The sequence below is a fragment of the Tiliqua scincoides genome, chromosome 10, assembly GCF_035046505.1.
Source record: "Tiliqua scincoides isolate rTilSci1 chromosome 10, rTilSci1.hap2, whole genome shotgun sequence".
In the NCBI taxonomy this organism is placed as follows: domain Eukaryota; kingdom Metazoa; phylum Chordata; class Lepidosauria; order Squamata; family Scincidae; genus Tiliqua; species Tiliqua scincoides.
In genome coordinates, this window is record NC_089830.1 from 4,112,763 (window position 1) to 4,137,278 (window position 24,516).

The 24,516-nt window shown below is 49.9% G+C and overlaps 3 protein-coding genes across 3 annotated transcripts in view; all 3 read right to left on the minus strand.

The window, feature by feature from the left end:
• The window catches only part of LOC136661232 (importin subunit alpha-7), a 29,941-nt gene extending 17,697 nt beyond the window's left edge, over nt 1–12,244 (minus strand). Inside the window, exons 1-2 of the mRNA XM_066638313.1 lie at nt 12,144–12,244; nt 216–352 (exon numbers count right to left, since the gene is read on the minus strand). Of these exons, the coding sequence (XP_066494410.1) occupies nt 216–352; nt 12,144–12,147 (141 nt within the window). The 5' untranslated portion in view covers nt 12,148–12,244. The remainder of the gene's footprint in view (nt 1–215; nt 353–12,143) is intronic.
• RPL11 (ribosomal protein L11) overlaps nt 1–24,516 on the minus strand; it is a 90,872-nt gene that overhangs the window by 41,285 nt on the left and 25,071 nt on the right. The window lies entirely within an intron of this gene.
• Nucleotides 18,218–22,394, minus strand: FAM229A (family with sequence similarity 229 member A). The gene is made up of 3 exons (XM_066638254.1): nt 22,282–22,394; nt 20,517–20,654; nt 18,218–18,320 (listed from the first exon to the last, which is right to left on the minus strand). Exons 1-3 carry the CDS (start codon nt 22,392–22,394, stop codon nt 18,218–18,220), a joined length of 354 nt encoding a protein of 117 aa, XP_066494351.1.

Below are 24,516 nucleotides of genomic sequence, written 5' to 3' on the forward strand. Positions count from 1 at the left end.
ACCAACCAATTAAGCCAGTTAAACATTATGGTCCCATTTTTTTATGGTCCCATTTGGTTGTTCTTTGGGCTGTCCAAGTACTGGACTGCAACGATGGGGTGACCAATGCTACATTTAACAGGCAGCAGCAAAACCGGTCTGCCTCCCCCAGGTTGCTGCCCTTCCCTTCCAAGACAGACCTACCCAACCCCACCCATTACCCAGGTAAAGGTCACCTGCTGCTCCCGCTTCTGTTTGCGTAGCTGGATCCCTTCCTCTTCTCTCCTCCGACGCATCTCCTCTGGGTTCAGCGCCTTGTTCTTGTAGCTCTTCATTCTGTAGTTGTTCTCTTTCACTGGGCTTGCCATGGTTTCTACAAAGCAAGGAGAAAAGCAGTTGTCAACCCTGCTGATTTGTGCTCATCCAAAATAAAATGGGGCATCCTCTTCTTGAAATCATGGAACACTTATGCTAAAAAAAAAAAAAGACGAGGCCCCTAAAAGACCACTAAGGTAATAAGAGGTCCACTTAGGTGATGACCACTTAGTTAGTGTCATTTTTTTCCCCAATCTATGAGCTCAATTCAACAATATATCTACAGATGGGAAACAGAATGAACTTCTTAGAGTTGTGCAGTGAGCAATCAATACCCTCCTTCTGAAAGATTACATGCCTTAAACATCTAGTTCAAGACTTAAAAATCATTTTCCTGCGATTGTTCACACAGGTCATCCTCCAAGACATGAGAGAGAAGGCAAGAATCAGCACATGGCAGTAAAGAAGATTGTGGCAAGTCAGATGTTAATGATCAGAAAGATAGAAGGTTCACAACTGCCTACAAGTTCTCGCAACCTGTGTATGTTTCAACTGAGGCCCACCTCAGACTGGCCTGAGATTTCTGCCCATGGAGAAGAAGCTCAATACCCAGACATAGTGCCAACAACACCCCAGTCAGGAAAGTGAGAATGTTCAACCAGTTATATCCCCTACAGATTGTTTCAGATTTAAGTTAAGCATTAAGACAAGCTGTGCTACTGCCCAGGAAAACCCAAGAAGACAGTTTCAGAAGCTGCCAGGAGAGGTTCTCTTCCATTTAGATCATACCCAACTTTCCACACTATTAACCGGCTTCTTTGCCCAGGTTGCTCCAGGTTTACTTCTTTGCTCCAGGTCTGTTTTTCTGTGCCTCCTCCAACCCTTGCCAATGATGTTGTAGTGATGGACATGGGATGACAGTACCTCACTCCCCCAGTAACAATACATGTCATAAATGGAAACTTGTGACTTACTCACCCCTGCTGCTTGGTTCAGACAAGGTTGTTCAACACCCAACAGAGCAGGGAAGAAACAGCCAAGGGTCAGAGCAGTGAAGACCTGCTGGTTTCACTTCTGCTTGCAAAACCAGTCCTGGCAAATTTTATATCTCATGTGTACCACAACCATCCTTCAAAGGCCCAGGGGGCAGCAAATCCAAGTACTGTATGTAGAAATAGGACAAGGAAGAGAACCCAGTCCCAAATGCAGGCCAGGGGGCATCTGTTCAGTGAATTGGAACTGAACCTCAAGTCTCTTGTTGCCGTGAACCAGAACCAAACTCCTAAACATAAACAGCAGTAACCAGTCACAAACAAAAGTCAAGGATTCAGAAGATCCTTTTTTAAGGAGGGGAGGGGGGCACTTCTGTGCCTCAGCTGCATTTGGAAATGTGACATTCCACAGTGATCCATTTAGAAAGTAGGGGGGAGGAGCAAGAGAGATCACTAAGAAGCATCTAGAAACAGGAGTCCTCCTGGGGTTTCCCCCTCAGGCTGCTTTAATAAGCACTGCTGGTGGCCCTAGCACCAACAGTGGTGGGTTCTCCTGACACACTGCGGCCTCCGCATTTGCTCAAGAGCATTTGCCACATGCCCTTTCCCAACCACACTACAGCAGCCTGAGTATGCACCACTTGCATCTGCTTATCTTGTTTTCCCCATTTTCTTTGCTTGTCAAACCTCAGATTAGGAGCTGCTTGGGCAAAGGGAGGATTACGGCCAGCCTTAGTCCTTGAAGGCAGGGGAAATTATAACCCAAGTCTTCCTGAAGGCCAGCAGCTGCAGCAAGCAGGGTGAAGTTCTTGCGGAAACCTACTCCGGGGGCACAGAGCCAGTCCAAAACTCGGCCATGGCTTTCCTTTTCTGGCTCGCTGCACCAACTCCTTTCCGCTCCCCACCTTCCGAATAATTCCTGCCGAGTAACTGCAGAAATTCACATGCCTGTTAACACCAAGGGACTCGCATTGCTGAGTCAGAGGCAAGAACAGGCAGACAGGGAAACTATGAGGCCAACAGATCCGGGAAAATGACCACATTTTTTCCAAGGAGTTCCAAGTAAAGGGTTTGTGGGGAACAGAAGACTAAACCCAAAAGGTAGGTGTGGCTGGCAGCTGGTGGGGCCTATAACATCATCCGTTTATCCAGCAATACACAAGACTGTGGGAACAGTCTCTGGCCCCCAAATGCCTTTGTCAGAGCTGAGCCTTATGAGAAACGCACAAAGTATTTGCTCATTTGAGAGCAAAAGTAACACTGGAGGTGGAGTATTTCTCCCAACACCACTTAATGCTTAAACTTCACCTCACTGGTATTCAAAAGGCGTTGTGTGGATTCCACTTTTAAACTGGGTCTGCTCCCTGGGAATAAGGATCACAGTTGGTGGGATGATGTCACAACGATCCCTAGCCAAAGGGGCTACACATGAACCCAACTTCAGGGCAGAAGTTGTACTACCCTCAAGGGGCGAACACTTATTTTACTTAATTAAAAGATTTATATCCCTTCTTTCCCATGCAAAAGCAAATGCACAAGGCAACTTACAAATATCACATTAATACTTCTCCCCATTGATGAGACACCCCAAATATTAACAGTGGAGAAGCAGGCTTGCACTGCTACTAACTATATTCCACTCAACCCAAAGGAGAATGCTTGAGAATATTCTGCTTATGGAACTGGGTCAACAGCAGAAGAAACTACAGTAGTCATATTTTTAACATTTAAGAGAGGTTTATCTTACTCTTCCACCCTGCAGAGGTCCCCGGGCCAACAAAAGCAATTTAAGAACAAGGCAAGTTAACAATAGCAATTTAAAAGAGTAAATATTGACAGAAAAATGAAAAGGTTACAATGGAATATACCAGTACAAAATACTTTAATTTGAGGCAACTAATAACACTGCACTGAGGCAGCAGAACCAGTTCCTCACAAATCTTCAGAAAACAGAGCTCAAAAATGTGGTCTAAAAGTCACAAAAATGGAAATGTTCAAAATCTGCATGCTACCTTTCTGCCCCCCCAAAGATTCTCACATTGACAAGTGCTTGGCAGCAAACCAATCAGCTGGAAACTACTGGACAGATTTGAATGTACCTTTTCAGGAACAGGGAAATGCAGGGAAGTCTATGCTGGTTCATGTCGGTTCCTGACCCTCCACAACATAATTAAGTCTGATATACAGCATTAGAATTTTCTGTGCCCGGGAAGCAAGCACGTCCTGTCATGGAGACAAACTTCAAGACTTGCAGGTGGGGTGAGGGACAGCAGGAGAAGATACCAATGTTACAGTGACAGACACTGTTGCCAGGGAACCAGAAGTGCAGGACTGTATCCTGCATGGATGAGATGTAAAACATCCAGTGCCTACAAGCCAGACCCATTCTACCCAAGTCAGTCTCCTTCAGCCTGAAAAATATCACCTACTCCCGTATTTCTCTCCTGAATTTCCAGCACAGCAAACAGGGATCCAATCCTCCAGATTTGCAGACAATGTCCACAAAACTCACTGCAGTGTCTCCCCATATGCAGTTTCTGCTCTTTTTCTACAACTTAAGATTCAGACTTTCTAGGCCGACTCAGACCATTGAGCAGAGCACTCCATCTATCAACAGCAGTCACTCAGTCCTTCACAAAAGCTCACACGGGACAAGTACCCCCCCCTGCAGTCTTTCCACCATCAGACACAGAGGTACCACAGCAACATTTGAAGACTAGCTATAGTGACTACCTCCTCACCAGAGTTGACCTACAATTCATTAAAAAGGAAAGATCCTATAACAAAACATAATGGAGAAACATTGCAAGGCAACACAGCAGATACACAATGAAGTAACAGGCTCAAAAATCTTACACCCAAGAGAGGCTACCAACAGCCATCCTGGAGGCATGAAGCCTCAAGTATTTAGACTTGCCCACTGAACCCAGAGAGGTTGCTAAGATTCTGGGACATGTTTGGGTACATAGTCCATTCACACAAGACACGGAGCATGCTACTAATCTCACTGCTGACTCATCGGAAATGACAGGATGGCCAACACTCATAATGCTGGGCCATACCTGTGCCCTGTGGGAAATGACCTGTAGTGGTGGGCAGACAATTTTAGAAACCCCAAAAAGTTTCCCCAGAACACAATAGGATCACCACCTGCAGAGCCCTTTAAAAAAATGCATGTATAGCAGCATCCATCAGACAACCGTACTATGGAAAAGCTCACCCCTCATGAGTCCCATAAGCAAGGTATATATGGTAAGTATTTTGGCTTAAACATTTCAATGGAAAGACTCCAGGTTTTTAAAATCTTGAATTATAATCATTTCGCTATTAACTATACTAACCACAAGATTTCATAAACGCCTATCCTCCAGAGCCTGTGCAGTACTTCAAGTGGTTATTTATTTTATAAAAGAAAGTGGTTGACTTTAGAAAAATGGTTCCAAGGCAGGATGTGTCAAATCAAGTCTACTCTTGTCACTTCTGTGCCTGGAGCATCTCTATTTTCACATTAAGGAAGGGGTCCAACATAACCCACTTGGTATAGAGAAGATCCCAGGTTTAAACCCAAACAGGGCTGGGAAAGACCCCCATCTGAAAGCCTAGAGCCACTGCCAGACAGTGCTGCCTTATGCCGAGTCAGACAGCTCAAGGGTATGACTCAGCAGAAGGTGTCCCATGGCTCACAACCTTATTTTCTTCCCAATTATTCCACACTGCTGAAGGCTCTTTCCCTGCTGTTCATTTATTCTGCAACAACCCATCTTCCACTGGCTCCTGAAACAGGGAATCTGATCACATAGTTAAGTGGGGGCAGAGGAGCTGAACGGGAGATTAGGCACTGGTACTGTGTGTCTATGTGCACACTTTCATCTGTACTAGAGTTAAGATGCAGCTTACAGCAAAGGTCTCTGACTGGAGAAAAATATTTTCTAAATATCTGCTGCTGCTTTATCCTCTCTCTCAGAAACCCAGACTAGCAGTTGCTTCAGCCAACAACAGGAAGGAGGTGCATAGTGGCCAGTGGGGAAGGGGAAGTGGAAGGAGTGAGAGGGGCCTGCTAGGCTCAGCAGGCTGGATGTGACCCACAGGCCGTCACTTGAGGGCCCTTGTTCTACAGACTTGAAAAAGGTCTGAAACTGGGTGGGCTTTGGAGTATGTATGTGTTTGCTTTCATTTGTATCTCACCTTAAATATCACTTCAAAGGGCAGTGTATTTAAAAGTGAAAATGGCTCTCAGCAAAAGCCAATGAAAATGCAGTACAGGGGGTTCATGTTATACATGGGTTCGGTATCTGCAGTTCGGCAACATCAATTATCAATGGGTGCCAAATGCCCCCCCCAAGCCCTCTGAGCCTGACTGGAGCTCCAGTTGGGTCCAGAGGCAAAAGAAATGTACCATAAAATCAGAAGTGATGTTTTAATTGCCTTATAAGACATTATGAGGCCCAGGGAAGAGGGCACACACACCTCTGAGGAGATCAGAAACCCTCCAGGAACGAACAGAGCTGAGATCCAGTCAGGTTCAGAGGGGGCCCCCAAAAACCACATGTTTCAATACCTGTGGTTTTCCTTATCTGCAGAGATTCCGGGAATGGAACCCCCGCAGTTAATGAGGGCCCCCTGTACAATGCTTCAAGAAACCATACTCCAGTGATTTTCAATCTTTTTTGTCTCACGGCACACTGACAAGGCCACTAAAATGGTCAATGCACACCATCAGGTTTTTTTTACAATTGACAAGGCACACCATGCTGCCAGTGGGGGGCTCACATCCCCATTGGCCCTACTAATAAATGACCTTCCCCCAAATTCCAGTGACACACCTGTGGACCACTCATGGCACACCAGTGTGCCATGGCACAGTGGTTGAAAAAGGCTGCCATACTCTATTAATCAGAAGTCCAGAAAACCAGCAGAATAAAGCTAGATTATAAAAAACCAGAGTAAGAATGCTTGCACTTCCTTCTCTATGCTTACAACAGCTCTCCCTGGGGAGGGAATTCCAGAAGTGCAGTGTTTCCACCAGCTAAGTACCCACACATTTAAGAGTATAGCAAACATACTTTATGAGAGGTAAGGTGGTGTATTGGTTTGAGAGCAGGACTTAGACCTGGAAGATCCCGGTTCAAATCCCAGCTCAGCCACAAAACTTCCTAGGTGAGCTAGGGCCAGTTATTTTCTCCTAGCTTCACCTACTTCACAGGGTTGTTGTGAGAACAAAAGGAGGGAAGGAATTATATACACTACACCACCCTGAGCTCTTTGGAGGAAGAAGAGTATAAATGTTCGTTCAACATCTACTCTAGAGGCAGAATAGCAAGAGGAAACTCTGTTTTCTTGCAAGTTTCCTCTATCCCAGAGCTATTTCCTTCTGCCAAATGATAACCCACATTCTGAAAAAGATCTGCAACCCTGTTGTGGGTCTCCCCAGCTCAGGAGAGGCAGCTGCAACAAAGTCAAACTACCCAAGAAAGAGCACGGCAACATCTGAAAAAGGAGAGAGGATGTCGCTCACTGGAGAGGAAGTGGGGGGATTTTATCTGCCCGAGGCACATGCCATTGACCACTGGCCCGCTGAGGCCTCAGTTGTTGCTTTTGCATAGATCCCTCCCATTCAACAAGCTTAAAAGTTCTTCTGCTGAACAGCCTGGCAGTGACACTGTAACAGGTTTAACTTCTTCAAGAGATGGAAAGACCTGTTGGTGCTTGACATCCAACATGACCCAGCACTCAGTGTGTACCTAGGGGCCAGGGGTGAAGTGAGGGGGAGAGAGAGGAGAGACAAACCAAGGCCCTGTTTTGTTCATCAAGCCTGGCAGCCGGAGAAGCAAGGAGATCCAGCTCCACAGAGGCACTGATCATTCAAAGTTCTTCCAGGCTGCCACCTTTCCTTCATGCACAGGCAATGATAGTATTAGCAAGGTTCACTGTGGTCAGAAGATGCAAGGACCACACGCCACTAGGACTTTGCCCAGGAATGTCCCAGAATGCAAGAGGCCATACCCGGCCCACAGGCTGTTGCTGTTGCAGCCAGACCAAGGAGCTCTTTCCACTACAGGGAAGCAGCTTCCCATAGCTTAGACCAGGGGTCTCCGAACCCCGGCCCTGGGGCCAGATGCAGCCTGCAGCAAGACTTTTTCCGGCCCGCTGCCAACCTCTTGTCCCCTGAAAGCCTCTGGCCCACTCAACTGAACATGACCAGAACTGTACTCTGATTGTGTCTGGAGGGTGTCCTGAGGGCCAAAGAGGTGGAATGAATGGGCCCATTTATTCACTCATCTAAGTTCCATCTCTAATTTATTTAAATTTTATATTTAAATTTTTTTTCCGGCCCTCCACATCACGCCAGATATTCGATGCAGCCCTCTGGCCAAAAAGTTTGGAGATCCCTGACTTAGACAAAACCCCTCTCAAAAACATGGGGCTGGTCCAGGCCAGTTTCAGGGTTCAGCCAGCAGCAGTCCCAGCATCAAACCTGCATCCCCAGGCTTGGCCCAGCCTGGTGGGGGGGGGGGGAGAGAACCACTGCTCTTCCACCCTTTGAATTCAGGGAGCCTGAGGAAGACAAGGAGCTGTGGGCTAGAGCACTAGAGAAGTTCTCCTCCTCTGTCTTCTTCCCCCTCATCCATTTCCAGCACCTCTCACTTTTCAAACCCGGAGGACGGGGAAAGGAAGAGAGGTGGCTGGCACACTCGGTAAGGGGACAGCACTGCCACATCACAAGGATACCTAAGGGAAGGCTGTAATCCAGGCCTGCTGGCAGTAGCTGGTTTGCTGCTCCAGAGAGAAAGGACTAGTGCCCATGTGTCCTCCACTCAACATGATCTCCCAGTAAGTTCACTGGCTGGCCAGCAGTTCCCACTGATCCAAGTACATCTAAATCACCAGCATATTCAAGGCTGTGGGGTGGGCCACTGAACATCAGCCTGCCAAAACCATGCTGACAGGGCTGGGCATATGCCGTGGCACCAGGTGCCCAAGCTGCCACCCTCCACCATCTTTGTTTTTATCCAAGAGCATCTAAGGCTCCTAGCCCACACGGCCAAGAAGATGGGCCTGGCCCACCACATGCCTTGTCCTGCGTTAGGCTTTTCCTTTCCCCAAAATTAGCCACACCAGAATTATGCAAAAAGTAGAGGAGCTGCAGAATGAAGTGCGTCTTAAACTGGTGTAGATACATACACACTCCTTAAGGGCAGAATTTTTTTTAGCATGGCAGACTCACAGCTAGCAAATAGTTCTCCAAAGTGTCACAGTGTGTATGTCTACAGAAGAAAACAGACATTCAACAAAAACCAAGAGCTATTGCAACCTTTTAAGATAATTACGCGAGCTGAGCTAGCAGAGTTTTTATGCCAGGAGTGTTCCACTTGCCTGGTGTGGCAGTCACAGCCAGCTGGCTCTCACCCACCCACCCAGCTCAGGACCATCCCTGGAATATGCTGATCAAGCTGGCTCCGGAGTAGGGAAGCTGCCCTCTCACATGCCACTCAAGTTGGCTCTCCAGAGAAGGGCAGTTGCTGGACACCAGAGACCTAAACCTCTGCAGTCTATCCACCCAGTTACTCAAAGGGGTGGAAGCCTCACAAAGACACAGGCAATGCCACAGGCATGTCACTCCAAGTTGCACCCAGGACTTCCTGCAATTTAGTGATATTTCAAAGTGACAGCACTCAAACACCTAAATGTTCAGGTAGCCAGGTGCCTGGGATTTTTCCCCTCCAGCCTTCTGCATCATGCAGTGTGGGTGGATTCTGGCAACAGGCACGGCCCTAGGCTCTGCCTACTTCTGTCAACCTCCACCTGTGTTTGTAATAGCACTACAAGAAAAATTACAGCCAGGCTGTGGAGAAACAAGGGGACTCTGACCCAAGCATTTGGCTGGCAACCAAAGCTGAGCAAATAGCACTCACAGGGATGAACCATCTGCCACTCAAGTAGAAAGAGGAAGCAAGTGTGAGTTACTTGCCCTTACTTATTGTCAGACCAGCTATGGAGGCAGCAACAAACTAGACTCCTTCTGCTCAGCCATGCTTCAACTGCACAGTTGGTGCAGTGCGTGCAAGCCGCTATTCTCGCAAGTTTGCCACCACCACCCCACTGCAAGATGGTAACACTGGATGCCTCCACACAACAGTGATAACCAACCTTGCTGCTATTAAGTTCACTACCAATTCCATCTGAATTACATAATCCTTTAATATAGGTATGTTCTCTAATATGTGACATTTGTTTAGCACCTGGAGCATGACAAGCACTTCAGTTATTATCCTGCTGCAAGTATTTTTATCCCCAAATTGTAGAGTGGGACAACTGAGGTTGAGTGTGACTGGCTTCCCAAAGAGTCACTGAGAAAGGTCATGGCACAAGTGAGACGTGAACCAGGGAAACACCAATTGCCAGTACAGATGCTTAGCCTCCTGTACCAATTGTCATATATTCCGGTATTTCTTGAATCAATGCCATCATACAGAATGGGTAACATTAAAATATATGCAACAGGACAGCGCCTCCAACGCTGATCTGAGGAGTCAGAAGGGATGGATACAGACTATGTAGGGCTTAATACAACTAATAAAGCAGCTATAAGAAGTTGTTACCTCAGAGATTTTCAACCTTTTTAATCTTGCGGCACACTGGCAAGGCACTAAAATGGTCAAGGCAAACCATGAGCTTTTTGACAATTGACAAGGCACACTGTTCTTCCAAAGTAGAAAAGTTCTTTATAAGATCTGGGGTAGGTGGCTGGAAGGGGGGGGGGGAAGTGTGCACACTGCTATCAGCATGCCATAAGTGACCAGAAGCAGAGAATGAGAAAGAACCAGATATACAGGTTGAGACTAATTATTTGCTTGTGTTCCATTCCAAGCACTCACAATGGCAAAAAACACACTATAGCAAATCAATTTAAAAAACAAAGTTTCTTTGCTCCAAAGATTTAAAAATAGCCTTGCTGACCTTCGTGATGATAAGATAGAGTCACTAAGACAACAATCAGTCTCTCTCAAGGTGCTTAGAAATGCTTCACTCTGACCCCTCCCTTCACCAATGCACCAAGTATCTTTCACTTGCTCAGGAGGAAGGGAGGGGTTGCCTGGAGAGAGAAGGATTGATGAATTGTCAGCCAGCTGCTCCCTCTCTCTCTCTCATTAAGGAGGCTATTGTTAAAGGACTGTTCAGTGTTTTAAACTGCAATTTTCCAAGGGGTGCATTTCCCCCCCCTCCAGGGATCAATACATTCCTTCTCATTTGCAAGGGCCATTCTTGTTGAGTCAAGACCACATATAAAAAATCCCTGTATAAATAGGCTGGACCTGTACTAATATTTTTTTCAGACTTCAAAAAGCTGCCTAATGGAAAAAAAGGAAACAGACACACCTCCATTAGTCTGCATTCAGACTAGATATTCTATTTCCAACAAATCAACAACCAGAACCTACATTTATTATTTCTAAGACTAGGGAGCAAGCAAGACAATGCAATAAGGAATGCCTTACTCCAGTGTGGTCCTACCCACCAAAGTCATTTTCAGAGGCCCACCTCTATGCACTTCTGGAAGCAATTGGAGAGACAGGTTATCCAGCTGCAGCAACTGTGAAATTCTCTCCCCAGAGGTTCAGCTGGCCCCTATATCATATTGTCCTTCAAGCAAATGAAGAGCACTTCATTCATTCAGGTCTTTTAGAAACAATTATTTCAGTGCTGTTTTAATGTATCCTGCCTCCATTTGTTGCCCTTGCTCTTAATAACTAGTAGTGTTAATGGCTCTTAGTTGTATGTTTATCATACACAAGTTTCTAAAATAATATTCCAGGGAAATTCAACTCCCTTTAACACTGGCAGGAAGAGGGAAACAAGCTGAAGCCAGAGAGGCCCTCAAGTAGCAGCACAGTTTGGTGGCAGAAGGCAAGTTTTCCATGCTGAAGGCCCCAGATTCAGTCCCTGCTTAGTCAGAGGAGGTCTCTGGCCAGGGCTTTGGACAGCTGTTGCTCAATACAGTCCAACTCAATACAGGGCAATTCTTTATACCTTAGGATGTGTGACCAAATCCTATCACATATTGTGTCACCTCACTTAAATTCTGACAATGACCAGCACACCAGGGCGACTGCAAACGTAAACAGCCTTCGTTCTTCCAAAAAGAAAATGAACTTCTCCTCCAGAAATTCCTCCAACCTCCTCTCAAAGGCATTCAGGCAAGATACCATCACCACTTCCTGTGGCAGGGAGTTCCACAGGTGGGCAGCAGCAGTAGCACCTAACCAGCTGGAGACTGAGCAGACCAGAGCCTGCAAAGGCAGGGGCAGGTCCCACAACCGCCAAAGGTGCTCCAGCGGGGGGGGGGGGAGAGCAGGCCTTGCCCAAGGAAGGGACGAGGCTCAGGGGAGGCGACAGTCCCTGCTGCAGCCTCAGCTGGGAAGGAGCCCCCACTAGACCCACCGAGGGGGCTGACCCGGGCTCGGTGGCGTAGCTGGAGGGGGGCGGCAAGCGGCCCCTCCCTTCGGAGCCATTCCCGGCGTAGAGGGCAATGGCCGCCGCGAATGGCTCCGAAGGGAGGGGCCGCTTGCCCGCCCCCCGCCAGACTGCCTGCTCCGCCCCCCTCCAGCTACGCCACCGCCTCCAGAAGCCCCAGGCCGTGGGCTGGCCAGCCAGACGAGCCTGCAGGGCCGGAGGGAGGCGCCCTGCGGCCCGCCCTAGGCTGCGGAGGGGAGGAGGCCGGGCCCCCCCCGCCGGACGGCCCGGGCCCCTCAGGAGGGGCGGGGCCCTTCCCGGCCACGGGGGCAGCCGCGTCACGTGGCCGGGGTGCTGAGGGGACGCCACCTCAGGGGGACGCCCGGGGTGTCGCGGCCACCTCACCCATCGCCTCCTCGCCCGCCGCCGGCCCTCCAGTCGGCCTCGCCTCCTGCGTGCGCCGCTCCCTCACGCGCCCTCCTTCCTGGCGGCGGCGACAATATGGCGGGCGGAGCAGCCGACGGCGTGGGCGGGGCTAAATCAGGAGAGGGCGACGGCGGCCGGTGCGGGACAAACAACCTCTTCCGCCCGCCCGCGCCTTAAAGGGACAGGCGCCTCAGGTGGGGGGAGGGAAACAAGTCACCAGGGACCTGCGAGGGGGGGGGCAGATGAGGCAGAGCCTCTCCACTGAGGCCTTGGAAGAGCACCAGGGACCTTAGATGGGGGGGAGGCAGGTGAGGCAGAGCCTCCCCACTGAGTCTTTGGAAGAGCACCAGGGATGTGCGGTGGGGGGCAAGCAGGTGAGGCAGAGCCTCCCCACTGAGGCCTTCCAAGTGCACCAGGTGGGTGGGGAAGCAGGTGAGGCAGAGCTTCCCCACTGAGTCTTTTGTTCCCATACCTTGAGGAAGACTCTATGACTGCCTCCCCACCACAGGGTACAATGCACACCCCATTGGTATGGCTTCGCCCTGGCAGCCCAATCCTATCCACACTTTCCTGGGAGTAAGCCCCATTGACTCTAATGGCACTTACTTCTGTGTAGACATGCATAGGATTGGGCTGTCAATCTCTTACAGCCCAAGCCATGTCAACTCAGAAGTAAACCACTTGGAGTTCAATGAGATTTACTTCCAGATACATATATATCTGTATCATGTATATATATATCATGTATATATATACATGTGGGCAAGTGTAGCTGGGAGGTCCTGGAGGCCAAATTTAGGCTTTTAGGCAGGAAGCTGAAAGCCAGGACCTCAAAGGTAGCGTTCTCTGAAGTGCTACCTGTTCCACGCGCAGGGCCAGCTAGGCAGGCGGAGATCAGGGGTCTCAATGCGTGGATGAGACGGTGGAGTAGGGAGGAGGGGTTTAGATTCGTTAGGCACTGGGGAACGTTTTGGGACAAGCGGGGCCTGTACAAGAGGGACGGGCTCCATTTGAACCAGAATGGAACCAGACTGCTGGCGCATAACATTAAAAAGGTGGCAGAGCAGCTTTTAAACTGATCCCTAGGGGAAGGCCGACAGGAGCCGAGGGGCATCCGGTTCGGGACTCCTCATCCCTATGGGATGAGGATGGGGAGGTTAGAGAACAACAAGACAAAGGCAGGGTAGGAGAAGAAATTGGGAAAGGTAGGGAGATGGGATGTGATAGACGGTTTGGCACAATGAGAGGATGCGGGGACAAAGGAGTGAATAAGCAGCCCATCCTGGGGCATTCCGTGTATAAATGCTTTTATGCGAATGCCCGAAGTCTACGAGCAAAGGTGGGAGAACTGGAATGTCTGGTGACAAGGGAAAATATTGACATAGTGGGCATAACGGAAACCTGGTGGAATGCGGAGAATCAGTGGGATACCGCAATCCCGGGCTATAAACTCTACAGGAGGGACAGGCAGGGGCGTGTTGGAGGTGGGGTGGCCCTTTATGTTAAGGAAGGGATAGAATCCAGCAAAGTAGAGATTGAAGGTGGGTCCGACTCCACCGTAGAATCTCTGTGGGTTAAATTACCAGGCTTGTGCAGCGATGTAATACTGGGGGCGTGCTATCGTCCTCCAGACCAGAAATCTGATGGGGACCTTGAAATGAGGAAACAGATCAGGGAGGTGACAAGGAAGGACAGGGTTGTAATCATGGGGGACTTCAATTATCCTCATATTGACTGGGTCAATTTGTGTTCTGGTCACGATAAGGAAACCGGATTTCTTGACGTGCTGAATGACTGTGGCTTAGATCAGCTAGTCACGGAGCCCACCAGAGGACAGGTGACTCTGGATTTAATTTTGTGCGGTACGCAGGACCTGGTTAGAGATGTAAACGTTACTGAGCCATTGGGGAACAGTGATCATGCTGCGATCCATTTTGACGTGCACGTTGGGGGAAGAATACCAGGCAAATCTCTAACAAAAACCCTTGACTTCCGACGGGCGGACTTCCCTCAAATGAGGAGGCTGGTTAGAAGGAGGTTGAAAGGGAGGGTAAAAAGAGTCCAGTCTCTCCAGAATGCATGGAGGCTGCTTAAAACAACAGTAATAGAGGCCCAGCAGAGGTGTATACCGCAAAGAAAGAAGGGTTCCACTAAATCCAGGAGGGTGCCCGCATGGCTAACCAGCCAAGTTAGAGAGGCTGTGAAGGGCAAGGAAGCTTCCTTCCGTAAATGGAAGTCTTGCCCTAATGAAGAGAATAAAAAGGAACATAAACTGTGGCAAAAGAAATGTAAGAAGGTGATAGGGGAGGCCAAGCGAGACTATGAGGAACGCATGGCCAGCAACATTAAGGGGAATAATAAAAGCTTCTTCAAATATGTTAGAAGCAGGAAACCCGCCAGAGAAGCGGTTGGCCCTCTGGATGGTGAGGGAGGGAAAGGGGAGATAAAAGGAGACTTAGAGATGGCAGAGAAATTAAATGAGTTCTTTGCATCTGTCTTCACGGCAGAAGACCTCGGGCAGATACCGCTGCCCGAACGGCCCCTCCTAACCGAGGAGTTAAGTCAGATAGAGGTTAAAAGAGAAGATGTTTCAGACCTCATTGATAAATTAAAGATCAATAAGTCACCGGGCCCTGATGGCATACACCCAAGGGTTATTAAGGAATTGAAGAATGAAGTTGCAGATCTCTTGACTAAGGTATGCAACTTGTCCCTCAAAACGGCCACGGTGCCAGAAGATTGGAGGATAGCAAATGTCACGCCTATTTTTAAAAAGGGAAAGAGGGGGGACCCGGGAAACTATAGGCCGGTCAGCCTAACATCCATACGGGGTAAGATGGTAGAATGCCTCATCAAAGATAGGATCTCAAAACACATAGACGAACAGGCCTTGCTGAGGGAGAGTCAGCATGGCTTCTGTAAGGGTAAGTCTTGCCTCACGAACCTTATAGAATTCTTTGAAAAGGTCAACAGGCATGTGGATGCGGGAGAACCCGTGGACATTATATATCTGGACTTTCAGAAGGCGTTTGACACGGTCCCTCACCAAAGGCTACTGAAAAAACTCCACAGTCAGGGAATTAAAGGACAGGACCTCTCGTGGATTGAGAACTGGTTGGAGGCCAGGAAGCAGAGAGTGGGTGTCAATGGGCAATTTTCACAATGGAGAGAGGTGAAAAGCGGTGTGCCCCAAGGATCTGTCCTGGGACCAGTGCTTTTCAACCTCTTCATAAATGACCTGGAGACAGGGTTGAGCAGTGAAGTGGCTAAGTTTGCAGATGACACCAAACTTTTCCGAGTGGTAAAGACCAGAAGTGATTGTGAGGAGCTCCAGAAGGATCTCTCCAGACTGGCAGAATGGGCAGCAAAATGGCAGATGCGCTTCAATGTCAGTAAGTGTAAAGTCATGCACATTGGGGCAAAAAATCAAAACTTTAGATATAGGCTGATGGGTTCTGAGCTGTCTGTGACAGATCAGGAGAGAGATCTTGGGGTGGTGGTGGACAGGTCGATGAAAGTGTCGACCCAATGTGCGGTGGCAGTGAAGAAGGCCAATTCTATGCTTGGGATCATTAGGAAGGGTATTGAGAACAAAACGGTTAGTATTATAATGCCGTTGTACAAATCGATGGTAAGGCCACACCTGGAGTATTGTGTCCAGTTCTGGTCGCCGCATCTCAAAAAAGACATAGTGGAAATGGAAAAGGTGCAAAAGAGAGCGACTAAGATGATTACGGGGCTGGGGCACCTTCCTTATGAGGAAAGGCTACGGCGTTTGGGCCTCTTCAGCCTAGAAAAGAGACGCTTGAGGGGGGACATGATTGAGACATACAAAATTATGCAGGGGATGGACAGAGTGAATAGGGAGATGCTCTTTACACTCTCACATAATACCAGAACCAGGGGACATCCACTAAAATTGAGTGTTGGGCGGGTTAGGACAGACAAAAGAAAATATTTCTTTACTCAGCGCGTGGTCGGTCTGTGGAACTCCTTGCCACAGGATGTGGTGCTGGCGTCTAGCCTAGACGCCTTTAAAAGGGGATTGGACGAGTTTCTGGAGGAAAAATCCATTATGGGGTACAAGCCATGATGTGTATGCGCAACCTCCTGATTTTAGAAATGGGTTAAGTCAGAATGCCAGATGTAGGGGAGAGCACCAGGATGACGTCTCTTGTTATCTGGTGTGCTCCCTGGGGCATTTGGTGGGCCGCTGTGAGATACAGGAAGCTGGACTAGATGGGCCTATGGCCTGATCCAGTGGGGCTGTTCTTATGTTCTTATGTTATATACAGGCTTGCCATCTTAATCACTATGCAACATCAGCATGCAAGTCAGTACTGAGAAAACTTGCAGGCATTGAAGCCCCCTTAGGAGAAACACTCTCCCTTCTTTTTTCCATGGGGAAAAGGGCTCTAACAAGATGGTGTTTGGTGTGACACTCTGGCCTACTGTACATAAGAACATAAGAACAGCCCCACTGGATCAGGCCATAGGCCCATCTAGTCCAGCTTCCTGTATCTCACAGTGGCCCACCAAATGCCCCATGGAGCACACCTGATAACAAGAGACCTCATCCTGGTGCCCTCCCTTGCATCTGGCATTCTGACATAGCCCATTTCTAAAATCAGGAGGTTGCGCATACACATCATGGCTTGTACCCCGTAATGGATTTTTTCTCCAGAAACTTGTCCAATCCCCTTTTAAAGGCGTCCAGGCCAGTCGCCATCACCACATCCTGTGGCAAGGAGTTCCACAGACCAACCACATGCTGAGTAAAGAAATATTTTCTTTTGTCTGTTCTAACCCTCCCAGCACTCAATTTTAGTGGATGTCCCCTGGTTCTGGTGTTATGTGAGAGTGTAAAGAGCATCTCTCTATCCACTCTGTCCTCAGGTGCCTCTTTTCTAGGCTGAAGAGGCCCAAACGCCATAGCCTTTCCTCGTAAGGAAGGTGCCCCAGCCCCGTAATTATCTTAGTCGCTCTCTTTTGCACCTTTTCCATTTCCACTATGTCTTTTTTGAGATGCGGCGACCAGAACTGGACACAATACTCCAGGTGTGGCCTTACCATCGATTTGTACAACGGCATTATAATACTAGCCGTTTTGTTCTCAATACCTTTCCTAATGATCCCAAGCATAGAATTGGCCTTCTTCACTGCCGCCACACATTGGGTCGATGACCTGTCCACCCCCCCCCCCAAGATCTCTCTCCTGATCTGTCACAGACAGCTCAGAACCCATCAGCCTATATCTAAAGTTTTGATTTTTTGCCCCAATGTGCATGACTTTACACTTACTGACATTGAAGCGCATCTGCACTGTACTCCTTTTTTCCCCACTTCCTTTTCTGCTGTGTTTTCATCCTCCTTTTGAATCCAGGAAGCTACTGGGAATGTATTACTGGACTTCAGGCATAACTTGCAGTTTTGGGAGCAAGTGGAAGTTGCAGCCATCAGGTTCAATTCCCCCCCCCCAACATTTATTTGTCCGTTGATTTTCAGAGTATACCCCACTCTATTCCCACAAGCTCGGGGTAAGGAACAGCCAGACAGCCTTCCAACCTCTGGGTGCTGCATTCACTGGTCAAGAGAGAAGAGGTTCTCTTTGAGATTCTCTGGAATCGGAGCTCTTTGACTCAGAGATTCTCCTTCCAAATTCCAGAGGCTGGCAAGGGAAAGGCACCTGGCATTTTCACAGGCAAACTCTTTTAACACTTAATATGCCCCTTGGGGCTGAGCCCTGGGCTCAGATTAAGGCCTTAAGTTTCTCAGAGGGAACCTACTAACAGCTGCACTCACTTGCACTCACTGCACTCACAGCTCCGGCTTGGCTCCCTGGCCTGGAGGGATGGGTGAGGGCAGGAAGACTGCCAATGAAGAGAAACAAAGCAGAACGCCAGGAAGGAGGCCCACAGAAACATTTTAAGGTGTCCTTTTATTAAAATGTGCGTCACTGTTCTGTGTGGCTTGCTTTGCTGTTCTCTGGCTGTCAGTATGTTCCCTGGGACAGCCGCTGCGGCCTCAGCACTTGAGCCCGACCCGGGGAGCCTTCAGGTGGTCCGTGGCCTGTGGCTCCCACCCATGGCAATGTAGACGTCAATGGGGACGTTGGGCAAGGTCAGGCAGTGGCACCCTGGACATCTTCGCAGCTGCCTGCCCAAGAGGAGGGAGAGAGAGAAGAGATGACTCAACACACGCTTGGAGCAGCTGCGCAGTCCCACACGTTCCACGCAGCACAATCTAGTCCCGAAGATGACACTGCAGACCATCAGTTTTCAGCCTTTTTCATCTTAGGGCACACTGAGAAGGCACTAAAATTGTCAAGGCACAGCCCCAGCACTGTTGGAGGAAGAAGGGCGGAAATCCCCACCCCCTGCCACAGCTGCCTCTTCACTTGCTTAGAACATAAGAACAGCCCCACTGGATCAGGCCATAGGCCCATCTAGTCCAGCTTCCTGTATCTCACAGCGGCCCACCAAATGCCCCAGGGAGCACACCAGATCACAAGAGACCTGCAAGGCCTCCTGGGAATTGTAGTTAAGAACATAAGAACAGCCCCACTGGATCAGGCCATAGCCCCATCTAGTCCAGCTTCCTGTATCTCACAGCGGCCCACCAAATGCCCCAGGGAGCACACCAGATAACAAGAGACCTGCAAGGCCTCCTGGGAATTGTAGTTTAAGAACATAAGAACAGCCCCACTGGATCAGGCCATAGGCCCATCTAGTCCAGCTTCCTGTATCTCACAGCGGCCCACCAAATGCCCCAGGGAGCACACCAGATAACAAGAGACCTCATCCTGGTGCTCTCCCCTACATCTGGCATTCTGACTTAACCCATTGTTCAGCAAAGCAGCCAAGAAGGAGGGGGGGCTTCCCCTTTAGCTGCTCTTGGCCAAGCCCCCTTCCTTTGTGCTGGTCCTGTTTCCAAAAAACAGGGAGAGTGGCGCATGCTGGGGGTGGCCATTGCTCTCCTCTACATACCCCCCTCCCCGGGGTCTCACTCCTCATCTCCTCCACACTTCCCCTTCCACTCTGTCCCGCTCCTTGTGTTTCAAATCCAGTGAGGAGAGCAGAGGGAAGTAGCAGAGATGGGCAGGCTGAGGTCAGCTGAAGACATGAACCAGTCCTGAAGGAGACCTGCCAAAAGAAGCCCCTAAAAGAGTTGCCAAGCTAGCCAAAGAGCGAAGCAGCTCCTTCCAGGTACAAGGAGGCCATGCTTTCTTTTGGCATAAATTACTTGTCCCATTTCTCCTCTCCCCTGTAAAATATCTCGCATACTTTTCCTTCCTCACCTCAAGGAACATGTTCGTAGCTGCCTTTGCACCACCTCGGTTAACTGATCCTCACATCACCCCCCAATCTGCTTGTATGTTCCCCACATGCCAGATTATAAACAGGGCCAGTCAGTCGATGAGCCCCACTGAGGCAGCCACCTCAGGGTCTTCTTGGTGGGGGTTTCTTGAGTCAGGGAGCCCATCCAGGCAACTCCCTGGACTGGAAAAGAGGAGCCAATAACAGCAGAAGAAGTGTGGAGGAGAGTGGTGGGTGAGAACTCTGCCCTGCCCCCCTCTTCCTTTTGCAGACCAGGGGTTGGAAGGAGCAGAATTTGGCACCTCGCCAGGTGTGGGAGGGCAGCCTTTGGCATGCCCACCACATGCATCGGGAGACCTTGGGCCAGCCCTGCTGGCACAGTAGATTTGCACCCTTCCACTGGAGGATTCGCCCTTGAGCAGAAGCAACTGAGCTTTGAATCACGGCTGGCAACCGGTTCTTGCCAGCTGCTCTTTCTCCTCAATTGTCCAAAGAAGATGACATTGATGGTTCAGGAGTTTTAACTGATTTTCTGAACACGTGCCTGTAGGTAGAATTGTTTAATTGGTGCAGGAGAGCCTTCAGGTCCCTCTTGCAGATGTCCTTGTATCTGCAAGAGGGATCTGAAGGCCTTAGGAGTGGACCTCAACAAGTGGGAAACCCTGGCGTCTGAGCGGCCCGCTTGGAGACAGGCTGTGCAGCACGGGCTTTCCCAGTTTGAAGAGACACTTGGCCAACAGTCTGAGGCTAAGAGGCAAAGAAGGAAGGCCCACAGCCAGGGAGACAGACCAGGGACAGACTGCACTTGCTCCCATTGTGGAAGGGACTGTCACTCCTGAATCGGCCTTTTCAGCCACACTAGACGCTGTTCCAGAACCACCTTTCAAGTGCAATACCAGAGTCTTTCGAAACTGAAGGTTGCCAACAGAACAGCAGGAGAGGATGAGCAAGCCCCAAGTTTCAGAGACAGAGGATGAGAGAGGATCGGCATTCATGTTTTTTGCCTGGGAATTCTTCTGACCACCCTTTTGCTTACCTTGTTGCAGTGCGCTCAGGGGCAACTGGCTCCTGGGTTTCGGGGGCAGTCGACAGGCTGGGAGAATCTCCTGCCTCTATGGGAAATCTCCGAGCTTGTGGGGTCTCTTGGGAGCTCATGTCCGAGCCCCAGACCTGTCTGGGAAAGATGAGAAGGGTGAGTGGGCCAGGCCCAGCTTCCCATCCACCACTGAGCCCCTGAATCAGTCCCAGGCATTGATTGGGAAAAGAGCAGCCCATAGAAGCTCTAGCAGGCAGCATGGAGCAGATGGTGTCAAGAGCCTAGTCAGGATCAAGTGGCAGAGCAGAAGGCATGGAGTCACTCAGTGTCAGGTGAGCAGAAAGGCTGCAGCAGCCTCACACAGGAGGGGTGTGTGCATTGCTCTGCCAAGTAAGTCTCGGGGACGACGACGACACACAGACTACTCAAGACAGCCCTCCTGAAGGACCTTCTAGAACAGGCAGGTCCACATGGAGCGAAGCAGTCCTGAAGAACCACCTCCAGGATCTGTCTTTGGCAGCCTCTCCAGGCAAAGACGGTCTCCCATCTGCCCCAAATCCTGCAGAGTCACTGCCAGGCAGCGCCAACAACCCTGAGCTAGAACTGCCAAGGGGCCACCTCGGGATAGGGCAGCTTCCCAGCAAAGATGCAGCTGTTTCTAAAGTGTCTTCCCAGTGTGGCTGCTGCAGGGTGCCAGGCCAAGGAACTCACCATGCACAAGTAGCCCACAAGGATGCCCGGGGGGGGGGGGGGTTGGTAATATTTTCACTAGTGCCAATGAATGAACACCCCCTTTTTACCCCCCTAAGAAATTGGCTGTAGGTGCCCAGGTTTTATTTTTTAGGGCCCAAATTTCCAGCGCTGGTGCAGCTGTGCCAACAGGACAGGTGCTGAATCCTGTGTTGGGTGGAGTCACAGGGGCCTCCTCAAGATCAGGGAACTTGACCTTGCAGCTGCATTGGCACTGGAAAGTTGGACAGGACTGGATCCTTCATCTTTACGTGATCATTTTTATATTGCATTTTTCATGCACGAGCTAGAACACTATACAATATAGACATCCTTTGGTACATAAAATATGGCACATAAAATAGGGTTCTCGGATGGAAATGCAGAAGGATTGTAATGACAAAGGGGAATGGATCTTGCACTGGCGTGTTCTGCTCCACCCACACAAGAGTATTTCTGCTCACGTGCGAACCAGCCCTTGCTTAGGCTGGAAATGGCTGGATGACTCCATGCAACCAAGAAAGGCTCTGCCCAAATACAGCAGCATTTCTGCCTCCTCCCAGTCATGTCTGCAGTCACTTGCACCTGACCCCAGTGCTGCGAAAAAACTCGGCCCTGTGCCACCCTACCCCCCTCATGGTTCTGTACTCCACCACCCTTTGATGTCACAGTGGATGTTACTGGTCCTGATGGTACAGGGGGGGAATTGGCCTGGTCAGGAAGGTTCCCCCTGACAATTGCGGTCCCGCAGCCAGTATCCTCCACGGCCCACTTCTGACACCACCATGTGGGGTCCTCTAAATTCCACAGCAGCCAGGCACAAAAATAGAGCCGCTGATGCTTCCCTCTGCCAGAAAAGTGTTGAGGACAGCTCCACTGCAAATCTTCCAAAGCGGTTCCATGCCTAAACCCTGGAGGGAGCTCCCAGCCCCAGCCCCGGCTGGGGACATCCCACTGGGGACAGAGTCTGTGATGTGGCACCCTCGGCGGGCCCCTCTCATCCCCGTTTGCCCCAACTCTCTGGGCAAAGCCTTACCTATCAAAGGCGGAGGAGTGCTCCCTAGAGACGACCAGGCAGCCTGAAGAGCCTATCGCAAAGGGCAGGCTGGGGTGAAGCCCAGAGGCAGGCAGCGACTCACCCGGTCGCATTGTGACCCGGGAGAACAGCGCTTGCATCACAATGCCTTGGTGGACCACGAGAGGCCAGGCCTGCTCTTCTCTCTGCCTGCAGCCCTGAGGGAACCCTGGACTGGAGGCCTCCCCCCAGTGCAGCCTGGTTTCATGGAAGTCCACCTCTCCCCGTCACAGGTGCCCCTGAACCCGGCACCTTCCTCCCTCCGCTCCACTCTGCTTGCCCCTTGGCCCTTCTGAAGAGTTGCTCTTGCTGTTTCCTGGATTCCCACCATGAGCACCCGGACAGGCCTGAGCAGGAGTGTGATTGAGGGGAGCACACTCTTGCCATTGCCGTGACTTCTCCAGTCCTCTCTGCTCCATCCCTTGCCCATAGTTGGGTAGCAAAAAGGATGGGCCAACCTTCACCATTGCCATGCCTGGCACCACTTTCCAATCAGTGCTGACTGACCCACATCCAATCCCGAGTCCATCTTGGCAGCTGCTGAACGGTGAGCCGTTTTCCCCTCAATGAACGCCTTCTTCCTACACCTGCCTCAGTTCAAGGGTGTGTGTGCAGGTGACTGGCCCCCTCCTGTACCACCAGCTAGGTGCCAAAACCATCCAATTCTTTCGGCTGCCTTGGTGAGTGTGGTCTGGGCAAAGCAGCATTGGGCCTGAGGACAGCATGCAGAAATGAAGGGCTTGTCCTGCAACATTTTCTTCTGGAAGAGAAGCACCAGCCAGGCCTGTGCAAACGGGTAAGGGTTTGCCGAAGGTGCCACACACACAAGTGACTGTGAACCTGGCCTCTTTCTGTATCAAGGTTTCCAGCCTGTGACTCGGGGTGTGGAGAGTTCAGGAAAAGGCATTTCAAAAATGTGTGTTTCACCCTCAACTCCCAAGTTCTATCTTCCCATCCGTTCAGACAGTGAGGTGAAGATCGTCTATGTCTGGTTTAAGAATTGCTGCCAATATCAAGGTGGTAGCTTCTCATTTACTGAGCAGCAACAAGACCCAAAGAGCCACCATGATTCCAGAAGCTCATCAAACAAAATTGTCATCACTAATTGTCCTTCCCAGAATCAATAATCGGACAGCCACAAGGATTCTGAGTGACAAAATGAGGGGGCAATGTTGAGCCATAAAACCATGAAAGATTTGGGGACAGTCCCCTGAAAATACTATTCCATTCAACTTATGAAGCCAAGCACCACGAGATTACCACTAACAGGCTGGAGATATAACTGGAGTTGAGACATTTGGGTAGCTCTGTCGCAACACATTCCTGAAGACAAAATACTCCTGGCCGGCAGACACTCTCTCCCTAACACAAGGCAGAGAGATTCCCTAGCGTGCTCTGCTTCTCCATCACTCTGAGGCTTCTGATTAGCAGGACAGGCCTGATTCTGGATTGATGCACTTGTGTTCATCTCAAAAAAGCAACACTGCTTTGCTCCAGTGCCCCTTATTTTATGCTATAAGGTTTCCTGTTGCTCTTGAACCTGAACCAAAGGAAAGGAACCAGATGCATTTCTAGACAGTTTCTGATTTATATCCTCTCCTTTCTTTTACATGTGACATACAGCTTTTGGAATTCATTCCCATAAGATGTGGTGCCAGCCATGAGCTTGGATAGCTCTCAAAGGGGATCTGGCAAATTCATGAATTGCAGGGCTCTCAAAGGCTGCTCATTAGGATGGCTCTGTGCCACCTCCAGGTCCAGCAGCTGTTTCAGGGCCGCCATGGGGGAGGGCTTTTCCTCCTGCTTTTGTAGACTTCCCAGAGGCAGCTAGTGGGCCACTGTGGCAAGCAGGATGCTGGGACAGATGGACCTCCAACCAAATCCAGCAGGACTTTTGTATATTTTCTCCCTTCAGGGAGCTGACCACACCCCACTCCGGTAGGCTAAGTTGGAAGATGGGAGCTTGTCCTGGCCACCCTGTGAGCTGTTTAGCAGATGAGGGTTTGACTCTGGGATTCTCTGGGTTTGAGATCCAACAGTTTGGCCCCTATCAGGCACTGATCTTCTCTGCGCTAAGAAGCAGGGCTAGCCCAAATAGGTGACACAATAGCCAAGCATCCCACCCCTTTGTGCACTCAGTCGCTGCCTCTGCTCCACCCCTCCTTCTCCTGCTCACTCATCAAGAAAGGAATAAAG